This window comes from Watersipora subatra, chromosome 10 (assembly GCF_963576615.1).
Source record: "Watersipora subatra chromosome 10, tzWatSuba1.1, whole genome shotgun sequence".
NCBI lineage: Eukaryota > Metazoa > Bryozoa > Gymnolaemata > Cheilostomatida > Watersiporidae > Watersipora > Watersipora subatra.
The window spans coordinates 46780359-46794842 of NC_088717.1; the positions used below are offsets into that span (position 1 = coordinate 46780359).

General features: G+C 33.4%; 1 protein-coding gene across 1 annotated transcript; it reads right to left on the reverse strand.

Moving 5' to 3' along the window:
* Positions 1-3048: 3048 nt before the first annotated feature.
* LOC137405986 (2-acylglycerol O-acyltransferase 1-like) lies at positions 3049-12720 on the reverse strand. The gene is made up of 6 exons (XM_068092479.1): positions 12632-12720; positions 8646-8805; positions 6678-7018; positions 5877-6051; positions 4490-4689; positions 3049-3460 (listed from the first exon to the last, which is right to left on the reverse strand). Exons 2-6 carry the CDS (start codon positions 8792-8794, stop codon positions 3306-3308), a joined length of 1020 nt encoding a protein of 339 aa, XP_067948580.1. The 5' UTR covers positions 8795-8805; positions 12632-12720; the 3' UTR covers positions 3049-3305.
* Between the last annotated feature and the right edge of the window lie 1764 nt (positions 12721-14484).

The window sequence follows — 14484 nt, forward strand, 5'->3', positions numbered from 1 at the left end:
CCAATTCTTAAACCATAACTGCCACGAACAACTTTTATCGTATTTACTATGTAAATCAGAAACGCTGATTCCGATTTTGTAATCAAAATAAAGATTAGGCCACTAACTTTCAGAGTAATAAAGGATTTTTTATAGCGTTTTAATATCGGTCTCAAAAACAACACGATCGGCATAACAAGCTCCGCCCATAAATACTTGACGTAACCTAGCTTTTTAGGAACAGAAGTTACGTAGAGATGTTTAGACCGATTTAGAATAATAGAGATGGGTGTTTTAAAATATATTAATATCTAAATCCAGCTTTAAAAATAATATCAGTCTTTTCTGAAAGGTAGATAAGCTATTTAGCATTGCATATTTAAAAAGCGCAATAACAACGCTAGCTCGTGATAAAACCACGCTTTTTGAGCTCATTTTTCTCGGCGTCCAGCCCATTTAAACGTCATGTAACAAGCTGCGAGCAATTTTAAATAGTTTATATCCCTTTCATAAAAAACTGAAATTATTTTACAGGCTGGATTTCGATAATAATGGGTTTTAAGACACCCATCTCTATTATTTTAAATCGGACTAAACTTTCCTAACTTCCGTTTCTGAAAAAGCTAGGTTTCATCACATATTTATGGGCGGAGCTTGTAATGCCGATTGTGTTGTTTTCGAAACGGATATTAAAACGCTTTAAAAAAGCCTAAATGACTTTGAAGGTTAGTGGACTAATCTTTATTTTGAGTACAAAATCGGAATCAGCGTGTCTGATTTACCTAGTAAATACAATAAAAGTTGTTCGTGACAGTTATGGTTTAAGAACAGACACTGACAAGATGCATTGTTTGTGTAGTCGATGTTAGTTCGAAAAAAACATGTTGGTCTTTGTAGGTAGAGATAAAACATATTTATTGTGATTAGCTTAAATTGACATGGTATTTGAGCAAAAGGTTTCTTCAAACAAGCATTATCAACACAGCTTCACACAACCAAACAATCATAGGCCATGTGGATGAAGATAGTTTGTCTTGTAACATATGTACAAAACCTATTAGTATAAATTAAAACTGTTTTTGTGTAGAGGAATTTGAAATAATTATTTTATAAACAAGTGAAATAGTTTTTTCTATAATTTAATTTATGTTGTATACTTTCTTTGTAGTACTTGGTTGTATCTATCATTGAAATATACCATTTTTTTTCTGCAAAACTTTGCAATGCAAATAGCTGCACAACCAGCTATCGTATACCATTGGTTATGTACAGTGTATGCTGGTTATACATGCTGCAACACCAATATCCTGACAATACTAAATCCACGTACTAAAAAGTTCAGTATTGGCATCATGGTCTTCAGTATCTGAAATATACTTTCATAGGTCAATTTATTTGCCAACACAACAAAGCAGTAAGTTGCATTAGTGAGCAGAACCCCTTTTAACCCTTTTACTGCCACCATGTACAAATTTAGCTTTTGGCCTAATGTCAACCAAATTTATTTGGTTTGCTTTGATTTATTTTAATTGGCTGGCAATTTTGCTGAAAACTGCCTATTTGGCTGCATGATATGTAGACCATTTTTTTCAATTTCGAAACACTGTCTAGAACGCTTCTGGTATAGATTTTATGTTGCAAAGCTGTTAACAAACAGAGCCATGTAAAAAGTTCAATATATCTATACTATGTGCATCGTTAAAACTATATGAAGCTATGATCACTATGAAGCCATAATGATCCTCTACAATGTTCCTTGATTGTACAAAACTATTGCTTTCACCACTATCAGCGTCAGTGCTGTCACTTTCATTGTCTGAGTATTTAATTACTTTTGAATCAGAATCGGCAATAATTTCAACAATAAATTATGTTTTTTAACATGGGAGGTGCTTGCAGAAGCCATATTATAACTAACAAGTTCGATCGTCAGAAAAAAAGTTCATTTTTGACTTGGAACTTCCTGATCCAAGATTATATAATTTGCTTCGCCAAATAAGCTAATTTTTGAGAGAATCGTTCAGACCACATTGTTAATGCTTTAGAAATAATAATGATCGTTGTTTATGTTGTCACGAGTCATTAATATTTAGTTACTACGGAACAACAATGAATTTCGCGAAATGTGACTGCCGCAGTCGATCATAAAATTCGCATAACTGGCATATGGCAGTGCAAGTGTTAATATCTACACTGCAACTTGGTGATGCATTTCTTTTGAGTGTTTAGACCAACTTTGGAAAATCATATATGTGCATACAAGTATCTCAAATCAATTTTCATTGAATTCCATGTAAACTTCAACCAAAGTCATTTTAAACTTTGATTTCTATACCAACTTTTCCCAAATGTTATAAGGAAAGAAATTTTAGATACTGGACAGATTAAAATTTACCGCTTTCCAAAAAAGTATATGATTACAAATTTTTTAAAGTTAAAATAGGTTTGTTCACTTTTGCCGAAACTGAAGAATGTATTTAAATATCTATATTTATTTATTTAAAATCGAAATTATTTCTCTGAGAAATCATAGTTTTGCAAAATAATGAATGTTTTTTTAATATTTCATTACCTGAAGAATGCAACCACACGCAGATTATAAATACGAGATATAAAAATCAATGTGCAACAACGAGAGAGTTAAACAGCATCGGCACCGATGGCTTTCAGCACTGCATGGCATCATGGCAGAAGAGGTGGCACAAATATACTGGTAGCCAAGGGGAGTACTTTGAAGGGGACTAACTAGATAAGTAAATTGAAGCAATGCTTTTGGAGTTATATCTCCATTCCTGGAACTTTTGGATCAGACCTCGTACAGTTATCTCTCTCACGTATTATTCCATTGGTATGAAAACATATGTTAATTATTTATAGCAGCATCTAGGATAAAAAATTCCTATCTATCACAAAATACCGGTTCTCTCAAGAAACTTAATTATTTGTCAAGTAAAATTAGTTTTCTACAATTGACCTTGACTTTGCCTTTCTTGAATTCATTAGCATTAGCTTAACAATTTTTTTTTCAGCCTGTTCACCAAAACATATAGTATCACATAGGCGTTTTTTATTATTTTACACTAAATAAATAAATGCTTACAACTGATTATTATTAGATGCTGTAAAACTATTCGATAAATGCCAAACAAATTATTCTCAAGTGTGCACCTTTCAGCACCAAAAAGGAAAAATTACAGCAGCCGCCAGAAAAAACCAAGAGCAGTAGCTATTAAACATCACAACATACTAATGTAACTACGCAGACCTGTTCATTACATTGCATACTAGCTGGTGGGTGATATATACTATCATGTAAATTGTTTTGTCTATATAAACTTCAGATGCTCAACCTGAGGAATTCCATACTCAGCTTTGTGCGTCTCAAATAGATGCTGCAGAGCAGCTATGTACCTTGCATGCAACTCAGCCACCTCTTGATTGGTTGGTTCAGCATTATGCGTAACTTCTAGGGGCTCTCCAACTGAAAGAATTATTACTTATAAGTGTGAGCTGCAGAGCTGCATGAAACTGTAGTTGTCTTTTCTTTAAAGCTGTCTAAATTAGTTGCTTATTGTACAGAGTAGCTTGTAGCTAGATGCGGAAAAGCAACTACAACTAATGCTCTAAGAAATTAAACAATAAAGGCAGCAAGCTGTCTACTTGACTGCTTAAATGGATAGATGTTTGCGCGTTTTTTGCTTCAGGAACTGCAGTTTTAGTGTTTGTTTTGAGAGCTTGAATCCACAACTTAATATAACATATGAACTGCTATGCATAATAATGTTAAAATATTATTATTTTATAACGCATTGCCTTTACCCAAACAGCTTTTTGAATGATATTTCTTAGTCGACAGTTGCTATGACCACCTGCAAATTACGTAGTTGGAAAACATCAGGTACTCGGATACCAGTTATAGACCAAATTTGTTGTGCTTGACCAGCAAGAAATGCTTTTTGCAATACTCAAAACAGATGCAGCTTAATGGTACAGTGATAGCATTTTCAAATAAAACAAATTAAACATGTATTTTTGTAGCAATATTTTATTTTTATTTAAAATGACATAAAAATAAAAACATTGGAAGACCTCCTTAAAAATAAAATATGTCTTAGGCCGGATGTTAACTGTTGTACTTTTAGTGAGTAACCACAGTTTGTCAAAAGGTCGTCATGGCATGAATTTGAATTGATTAGTTCAAACAAGGCAGATGAGACAAATAGGCTTGATTTAGTTTTATTGCACATTTGAATTGGTTCCTCACTTTGCTTCTTTAAATAAGCCTATATGCTTTCCGAATCTTTGATCTTATTTTAATCAGCGAAAATCAACTGTAATATAACAGTTGATTACACGGTGAAATCGATAACACGGTTGTGTGTATGTACAACATTTATTCACCAACAGGTCTTATAGGTTTCCTGTAGGACTCACAGTTATATACTTTCAGCTCATCAACATATGCTTTAGGTTTTCTGCAAGGTTTGACAGTTATACAAATTAAACTCACCAACAGTTGTGACAGGTTTCCTGTAAGGAATCAGTCCGAAACTGTATTGAAAGATTCCTCTGCCGTGGAATAGAGGCGGGGAAAAGCCTAAGTACTTGGTTAGCCATTGCTGGAGGGCCCTGACCTTTGATCCATGTGGATTATTTACTTGAACAAACACTTCATTTTCTCCAAAGCTAAAGACGGGTACGATAGAAGCTCTAAAATGATAGTTCAGTTTGGGTAATTTCTGGTTGCATACTACTAAGGCAAACAATTGCGAAGCGTTATTATGTGCACTTGTTTAAATTGGTGTTCAAATCTCAACAACTGCACACAAATAACACATACTCATTAATCCTTTGTTTACTTCGATTAAGGGTGTTACAAGTCTTTTAATAATAGGAGTCATCTTCTATTACTCAATGAAAGCACAACTTCGGACATCCTCATTCCTAATTACTAATTCCAGTAAATATAATTACATGTAGTTTTAAAAGTTAGTGGTTGTGTTTTACGCCTAAAGAAGTTATATTTTGTTGTGTGCAAAAGACTGCCTTTTTTTGCGTATATAATTCCGTTGCAGCTGATAAGGCTGATGAGACATGCAGACTAAAGCACTTCATAAAATGTGAAAATAAAACAGAAATGCTTCCTGTGACTGAAAAAACAAGCTCTAGCTAACAGGATTTACAAAAATTATTATGATTAGGTTATGCACGTCTAGAAATCTTCGGATTATTTTTCCTTAACCTCTATTTATCAAGTGAACAATAATTTGTTGCTTATCTTGTAGGTATAGCCATCCTTAACTTAACGATTACACATAGCATTTTTGCTTACTCCGTATGTACAGTAAAACTTCACATGTTTGTGTATATGGCTAGCTTTAACTCGCAATGTTGTCATATACACCATTTGCTAATTAGGTATGCATAGAATCTTTTCACTAATGTTGCACAAGTATGTATACTTTTGTATTAGTGCTGCACAATATCTTTGCATGTACATTCCATTATTTGGTTTCAAAATATATCGAATATCGAAAAATATTGAACAATGGAGTTATCTTCTCTCGATATATAGTGTTAAGCTGTAACATGAACGATATGAGAGGATATTGGTTAATACTGGTTAAAAAACAGGAGTTGTCACCTCGTTACAATAAAGAAAATGGACAACTCCATTTTTGCCAAATAAATTCGGCCGATATTTCGATAATATATTGGCTTCGATATTCATATCGACTTGAAAACTGACCAAATATAAAATCATCCACTGAAATATATCGTCATACCGAATTATATCGTGCTATCGTGCAGCACTATTTTGTATAGCTGTCCTTTTCTCATCCAGTATGTTTATCAATCTTTCATAGGCCTTGTCGATCTATCAATGATTCACTTACCCTGTACGTATGGCACTTTTGATGAAACCCATTTTCTTTGCTAGGTTTAGAGTATAATGGCCTGGGTGAGCTTCTAATGCTTCCAGTGCTCCTCCAATCGCGAGGCAAGCAGCATTTCCTTGACCCTTAGACCGGAGAATATACTCTAGACTGCTTTTGTTGCACCCACAAGTACCTGCATTTTTTTAGATAAGTAAAAAGAAATAGTGAGAGTACGAGAAAATTTACTCATCAAAGTATCTCACAGTTATGTGTATCGCTGTGAGATTTCAGATGAAGACCTTGAAATTGTGACCATAATGATATGATTTGAATACTTTTAGCTGTAACCTAGTTTCAAAACATACACAATTGTCACACACAATTGATAGTGTTTTTTATATAAAAAATGCGTAAACGTATATTGAGTTTTTTCTCCAACAACAGTGTGATGGTTTTTAACAGACAAATATTATTTGATTAGTAAGATTGCTTTAAATTCTGATGTCACTTTCCAAATTTATTTTTAAAGCGTGACCTCAATATTTTCGCCTTTTCAAGTTTTAGCACCAACAGGTCATTTTTCCCTATTTGTGCCTCAACAAAGATATTGTGTTTTTATCATAATCTTGTCACATTAATATCACACATTTTTCCAATTCATTTTCTGTAGGCTTGCAACACCTGCCATATTTTACAAACTTTTCTATGTGAGTCAATCTGCTTTTATTTGCACAATTTTTTGAAATCATTTTCTAAAAACTGTTATTACTGCTACTTCTAATCTTAATACAACATATGAGTTTTGTGTAGTTGTCTTACCAGCTGACATGAAATAATCTCTGTAGAAAGGAAACGAAAAGTGTCCATCCAAAACAAGCAGGTAGGGTGTTAGTCCAGGGAACAGCTTACTAAATCCAGTTCCTTCTGTGGCAAAGCTGCAGAAGTGACTCACACAGAGAACTCCATGTGGATGCAGTGCAAATATATAGTTTTTGTTTGGGTCCAGGTCACACGATTTCACTAGATTTAATGGAAAAAAATCTCTAAAGTACTTCCATAGTGACCAGTGGCGTACGGACTCAATTCTCCTTCCTCCACGAAAAGGTGTTTTTCTATCATATACAAACCACCCCAGATACAAGACTGCTAAGGGCCACAGTCTACAAGCAATAATACATTAGTAATCAGATCGTTTATAAAAATATTGTGTGCAAATTCGCTGTAACTGATCTCTTTGATACAATCTGTAAGTTTACTCCTATTAATATTAAGAAAGTATAAAGAGTCCTCAGCATATTGCTAAGTCCAAGAGTCTAAACTCATAATTACTGTTTTTCTATGAATCAAATAGGTTCAAAGTTGCTGCCAATCTAAATCACAAAACCGGTATAACCAAAATGCATTTGACGCCATTTTGTGTCGCTAAATTTTTGCCAAGTTATTCGCAGTGAGAGTACTACTTAACACCATAAAAATTCTCACTGCTGATGAATCTGGATCAGTAATACTCGACTAAGCTCTCCACAGTAGAGGTAAAGCTGTTCAGCATGACATTTTCTTAGACTTAGCTCTTTTAATCTCAAAAGATTTGCGTACTAAAAGTGACTGAAATTCATGCGACCCCTGAAGTAAGATTTGTATATTAAGTAGTAAACTCTGTTGATATCTTGTAAGATGGAGCGCAGCATTAAGGAATACAATAATAAAATTGTAATTAGCTATCCTGGCTTAGTGAGTGCAGCTAGTTGACTACATATGAGTTGAAAAGCGGCTGTGACCTGAAAGTCAATTGACTTTAACCAGTTTTGTTTTGAGGATACAACGCAAACATTGCAAAAATCTATATAGTTCAACTCCGAATCTTTACAACAGTAGGGTGCAAATTCACCAGGAGTGGGAAAATCCAAACCTATTTGAAGCATAAAAACACAGTTATAAATGAGGAAGAATATAAAATGCCCTTTTAGGTGTACCATGTATACTCCTAGTGCAGAGTACACCTAAACTTAGCTAGGCCAAAAACATATGTGTTATAGTTGGCGGTGTTCCAATGAAGGACACGACTTTGTCAAAAAGTTATCCTAAGGTTGTGAAGTATTTCAGAAATCACTATTTGCAAATCATGTCTGCATCTCCAATTTTTAATAGCACTATGATTTTTCATTGCTGTAACAATTGAAGTTCAATTGGGTACAAAAAACTTTACTTGTAGCATATGAGCAAGTAGTTAAAAGAATAAATAGAATGCAACTTAAAATAAAACTACATTTGAAGTTCTGAGCCTGTAGATTAGTGTTATATACTTTTTCATTAATTTGCATGCTAGTTTATTTTCAAACTATGCTTAAAATGGCAAAAATCATTGATACGCTTGATTTGTTTCATTTTTGATGATTTTGGAGATTTTTACATTGCATAAGTGGTGCATGAGCAAAAAATCCCAAAAGCAATTGAAGTATTAGCATTTTATTTGAAAGTGCAAGTAGTATCACAAATGTATCATCAGCACATCAAATTGTTAAAACAAAGACATTTCCTTTTTTCTCATAAGTCATCAAATCGAAGCTTTTTTAAACTCGGGAAAAGCTGGTATCGATTTTGCTTTTTTTTCAAATTTTTCATGTTGTGTCACACCAAGTAATGCCAATTGAATTATAAAGTTTTCAAGCAGTAGGTTTTTTCCAAAATACCTACAGATTTGGTCTTATTTTAGAAGACTCATCTACAAACATTGCAAAATGATGGATTCATCCAACTCTGAGTTAATAAAAGGTATATACTACTGACCTGGTGAAACAGAGGTAGACAAAGACAAGCGAGCAGAAGAATCCCAGAAATAAAAATGATGCGATCCACTGCATGACAGCAAGTGTTTGAATTCGTCTTCTCAATGGTATAAGAATGGGAGCGAACTCCAATCCAAAGAGCTTTGCCATGGTGAGCCAGTCTGCATCAAAGCCAAAAGAACTTCAAAGAATACAAGTTACTGCTGCCCACTGCCATTGTTAGTACTGAAAACCAACTGTGAGAAGCTCTTGTGGTCCACTGAACATAAGCTTAGAGGCAAGTAGCTAGCTGGTTTGGTATCATTGGCCATTGTATGGTGCAGAGTTACAAGCAAAGTTTATAATATTTTTATTTAAAAGCATGTTACATGTAATTCAACTTTAGTTTTCGCAAATACTTGCTGGAGCATGCTAACAATGTATTTAGTCAGAATTTAAAAATTGAATATTCCTACAATATTTGCTTTTTTCCTGACCATTATAGTTATTTCTAGGTAACTCCTAACAGTTTTAAAATGAATTTTACTTGCTTCTATTATAGTTAGTAAAAAAGGGCAGCATGTAGATGCAGCATAGGCGGCAGCTAATTTCCAATATGATACTTCAGATAAATATTCATTTACGACTAAAATGTATTGGAAAAATAATTTTTATTCAGTAGTCGTTTATGTAAACATGTGTATGAAGTTTAGGGTTTGATTTGATAAATAGCTAGAGACAACATATAACTTGGTTTTTGGCTTTTAAAACATAAGTAACTCAACCCAGTGGGCTTAAAACTAAGCTATTGAAATTATAATCCCATAAGGTTTCAATATTATATTTTTGGCAACAAACTTTATTTCAATATTTATAAGCTATTAATTAGGATATTATAAAAATTTTCAATATTTTTATTATCTACATGTTTACGTAACATAAGTATTTAATGAGCAATCTAAAAGCATTGCTCCTAATTCTTGATTTGTTTCTTTTATTGTCATACTGAAGTTTCATGTTAGACTCTCATCCATTCCATAGGATCAAGTCTGGCAGACTAGCATTACCATCTCTTGCAAGGTTTTAAGTTAATTTTATAAAAGATTTGAAACTCTACTTGTTTCACGATTACTACAATGACACACTTTATGTTTATTTCTCCTCCTGTCTAGGACCTGCCAAGTAAGCTGGTATTTAACACTTTTGGCTTGCATGGTAACATATTTTCTGAAAGGTTATGACAAATAAATACGATGAATGTAAAATAGCCTACATATGTGTTAGACATGCTAATGACTCTTGCAACTTCTAGCTCTTTAATTGCACCTTGAGTTTAAGCTTGAAAATAAAACAATTTCCTAAACTTTAGGCTACTAGAAAAGACTAGATAAAGGATGAAATACTATATCATGAAAGACTAACTAATGCATGTTCGCAACTCAATGATGTAGTTGCTTAGCCATTGGTGAGAGCAATTGCTTACGCTAGCTTTGCTCTAACTAATAGATAATCAATGAGTTTCTAGGCAGAGGATAGCCTTGAAGTACAAAATAAAACTGCTATAGAAATAGTAAACATTACGTAACAAAATAACTGCATATATTACTATTAACCCTTTCGCGGGCAGTGCGACGTTTTTGTCGCTTTGCGATACGGCTGCTAATGGGCAGTGCGACGTTTTTGTCGTTTCGGTAATGTATTTTATTATTGCCGTTTCTGGTTAGCTAAATGCCGTTTTTTGTTTACTTTTTTTATCAATAGCAAGCTACGATATAGTAGTTTCGGTTAGCCTCAAAAATTGATTTCAAGGTCGAAAAAAAACGATCGTTTTTAGCAGTGATGAATAAATAAACTTTCGAAAAAATTAGAAAATTGTTCTAAATAATTTATCAACTTTTATTTTTCTTGCTTCGGTTTTAGCTTTTATTTACCAAATTTTTTGAGAGTTTGACTTTAGTTTACCATCATGGCGACTTCTAAAAGAACCTCCCGAAATTATTCTAATAAAGCAAGTACTAGTACCAAAATTACTAAGAGATTCAGAGCTGACAGTGACTTTTTAGATTTAGTAGCAAGAGATGACAGTGAATCAGGTTTGAATTGTGATTGTAATGACTTTACATCTGGAAGTGACAGTGATGAAAAGGCTGGTAGCAGTAATGATGAGGATGTGAGTAGGAGTGGTGCCAGTGCCTGGAAGAATATAACCAACATAAACAGAGATAAATCTCCCACAATTCAGCAGTTTATAGCAGTGACAGGCTCAGTATTTACTCTAGTAGATGCTCAACCAGTAGAGTATTTTGAAAAGTTTTTTGAGCCTGTCATTCCAGGAAGTACATTTTTGTGGGAGCTCTTTGTTACACGAATAAGTACATGGTGCAAAGACTGTGATGTGGCCCTTTGTAAAGGAGAATGCTTTCGAAAATATTATTCATAAATAGACAATTATTATGAAAAGCATATATTTTATGTTATACATCTTTATTTGTTTATAATATATATATATATATATATGCCTATGGACATATACATGTATACATATGCACATTTAAACATAGATATATGCACATAATAACACACAGAAAAGTGTATGAACCTTTTAAAAAAATGGATTTTTTGGAAAATTAATTCGCCCATGGGAGTCTGATTTAGTTTTGAAAATTCGCCCGCGAAAGGGTTAAGTATTTTCAAAACAATTAAAAATGACTGTGCTGAAATTTGGCTATACAGTAGCTCAAGTGATGATAGATATGTTGGTTACTCAGCATACTTTTATGTAATATATATTTGCTTCAGTACACAGCGGCAAAAAATTGCTTCGCAAAGTTGGAAAAGTCTTTGTTAAGATGACACTGCATAAAAATATGATTTTAGCATTATATTCAAATAAAGCGCAAATAAACTAGCCTTATTTTAGATAAAAAATAGGACAAAACTTATTGCCTCAATTGCACCTTTATTATATTCGGCAAGCCAAAATTAATTTACTGTAAAACCTCTATTTGAATGCCAGCTTTATTTGAAGGTCACCTCTATTTGAACGTCACCTCTAATAAAACACTATCATAAGGGAAAGGTTGAGAAATGGTGCACCATGCCATTCAAATAGAGGTTTACAGTAGTTAGTAACATTGTACCCACTGAAAATTTAAATTGTGCAATCAATTGTGCTCGCTTATTTAATTAGACTTGAAACTTTTGGAAACTTAAAGAGTATTTCAAACATTTTTCATAATTAAAAACACACTAGATTTGTTGATGTATGCTCTAACCACTCTGTAGTCATGAACATCATTCATGTTCACAGTATCACCGTTGGTTATATTGGCTAAGAATTGATACCCTACAATCTACAGTTAAGCTTAAACATAGATTCGACAAAACTATAACAATTATCAACAGGTTGAGACAAATCTGGTAAAGGACATGCTTTGATAACCAATTGGAAAGGTTCTCTAGCTTTATCTTATGCTAAGAAATATACATTTAAATCTTGCGGTAGATCATATTTGAAGTTTTTTGTAGTCTGTCTTTCTAATTAAAGGAGTGAATTGCAAGTCAAAGCAATGAAATCTAGCAGAATTTCAAGACCACCAATCCAAAATATTTGTATTTATCCTCCCAGACCTAAGAAAAACATTATTTTATACTTTGTAACACCAGCATGCAAGATCCAACCATCGTATGTTTCAGTTTATGAACTTTTTGTAGTTACAACCTCCTACCTCCACTATCTCGACTCTCGCACAATACTATTAGATTATCAACTTTCGTTCAACCACTTTTGTTCCATTCAATAATTCCTGACTTCCGTCTTCCCATTTTTGTTTTGGCATGTAGCGAATAACATCTTTTTGCTGACAACTACCAATGTCACTAAAAGCTTATACATATACATAATACATGCAACTTTATCAAAGTATAATTCACAGAAAAGGTAGCCACGATTTACATATAATTTCACTTCTGCTAGTAGCCTTTTCACAGTATGAAAATGCTATTTACCCAGGAAGATGAATGCGCTGGCTTCAAGCTTATTAAACCGGCTGTGTCCTTGCGATTACATGTACTGTAGCACAACATGCATAGTTAGTAGTAATCTTTTGCGAAATACTAGCCTCAACTCTCACAATAGAAATTACCTCAACTAACGGGCTGGGACAGATGTACCTAATAAGTTTAAAGTTTTCTGGTCATAGCGGCGGCTACAGTCTTATCTTCATTTGGTTTTAGCTTTAGGTTGGCATTCAGTGATAAGGGCAAAACGCAAACGATAGTTGGGTGACAATATGCCAGCTCGTCACGGGTGGCTAACCATATGACGTAATGCATTCGCATAACTAGCTCGCTTGTTGTCTAGTTGGTGAGCTGAGCAGCTTACAGCCTGTGTTATTGTACAAAGAAGCGCAGCTGTTTAATCACTGTTTAGAACTTTAGTGTGGCAACTGCAGACTTTAAGATGAAGCTACTGAAAGTTTTAATACATTCCATCAGAAATTGTTGAGATTTTTCTATCATTTATGATCGCTTTTAATATTTGAGGTGATTTAATTGTCAGGATGTTTCAAGATTAAAATCGACTAAACTTGACAACAGTTAAAATGCTCAGAAAAAATACAAGTGAGATCCCATACAGTTGATACATTTAATATCGGCTATTGCATTCGAATTGAATGATTGCTTGTCATTATTGTGTCAATCTCTTTGAAGCTATAGACATCAAAATCACAATTTGTTTAATCTGAACATTTAAACCAGGGTCAAGTTTTGTTGATTTTAATTTTGAAACATCCCGGAAGTCAGATCACCTCAAACAACAACAAAAATTGTAAATGGTAGAAAGATATATATACTTTCTGATAAAATCTACTAAAATTTTGTGTAATTTCCCCTTTAACAACAAATCATACAATTTGTTACTCCTTACAAGTTAATAGCAGGCAAGATTAATCATTCAACAGTTGGCACCGACTGCTGGTGGTTTGCCATGTCAATGGCAACAAAGAAAACGAGGATTATGATAGCAACGCTTGTCAAAATTTTTTTATCAAGTAGGATGCAATTTTTTTAACACATGTAGAACAAAGATATAAATAATAAGATTCTTGAAAACAGAACTGCTAGGTGTGAACTCATTTCATGAGCTGCTGTAATTGAGCACTACAGCTGTTATCTGCTATTTATTTTAACTGTCGCTTTATAAGTGCACTATAAATACAGTAGCCTTGCAATTCTTTATGCAGTTTTACTCAGGCTATGCTTTACAGGTTTTAAAATGATTGTGGCAAAATCATCCAAGTTTGAGTAAGGCCTGCATAAAAGTTTAGCCTTTTGCATTAAAAGGTTTCTCCATGATAGCCTATGTAACTTTTTTTAGACAAGACATGTGAAGTTTTTATGGCTAGCATTTTGTAGTACAATTACATTTATGTCAAAAGTTCTATGTTAATTTTATTACACATGTAAAGATTATTAATACGAACATTTTTGATTTGCTAAAGTTTATTTTAGTTGCTGACAGACACAATATTTTTACTGGAATTTAAATCACACGTTGTTACTGATTTTGCACAAAAAACTCTCAGTCATTATGAATAGTATGCAGACTTAGAAACAAAGCTATATTTTAAAAATATTTGTATTTTTGTGGGCCTTGATTTTTGAAGTTATCTTATCTTGTTTCCATAATTATATCAGCCTGAGTCTCATTAACTTTTTGTTACATGTTGACATTAAGGCTAAACTAATTTCAACCTTTTTTCACACTCTCTCTGATTCACTCTATAACTAGGCCAAAACAGGGATTACTTACAAATCTCGTACGTGTGAAAATTTAGTGATAGAATTAAGCGTGTAGA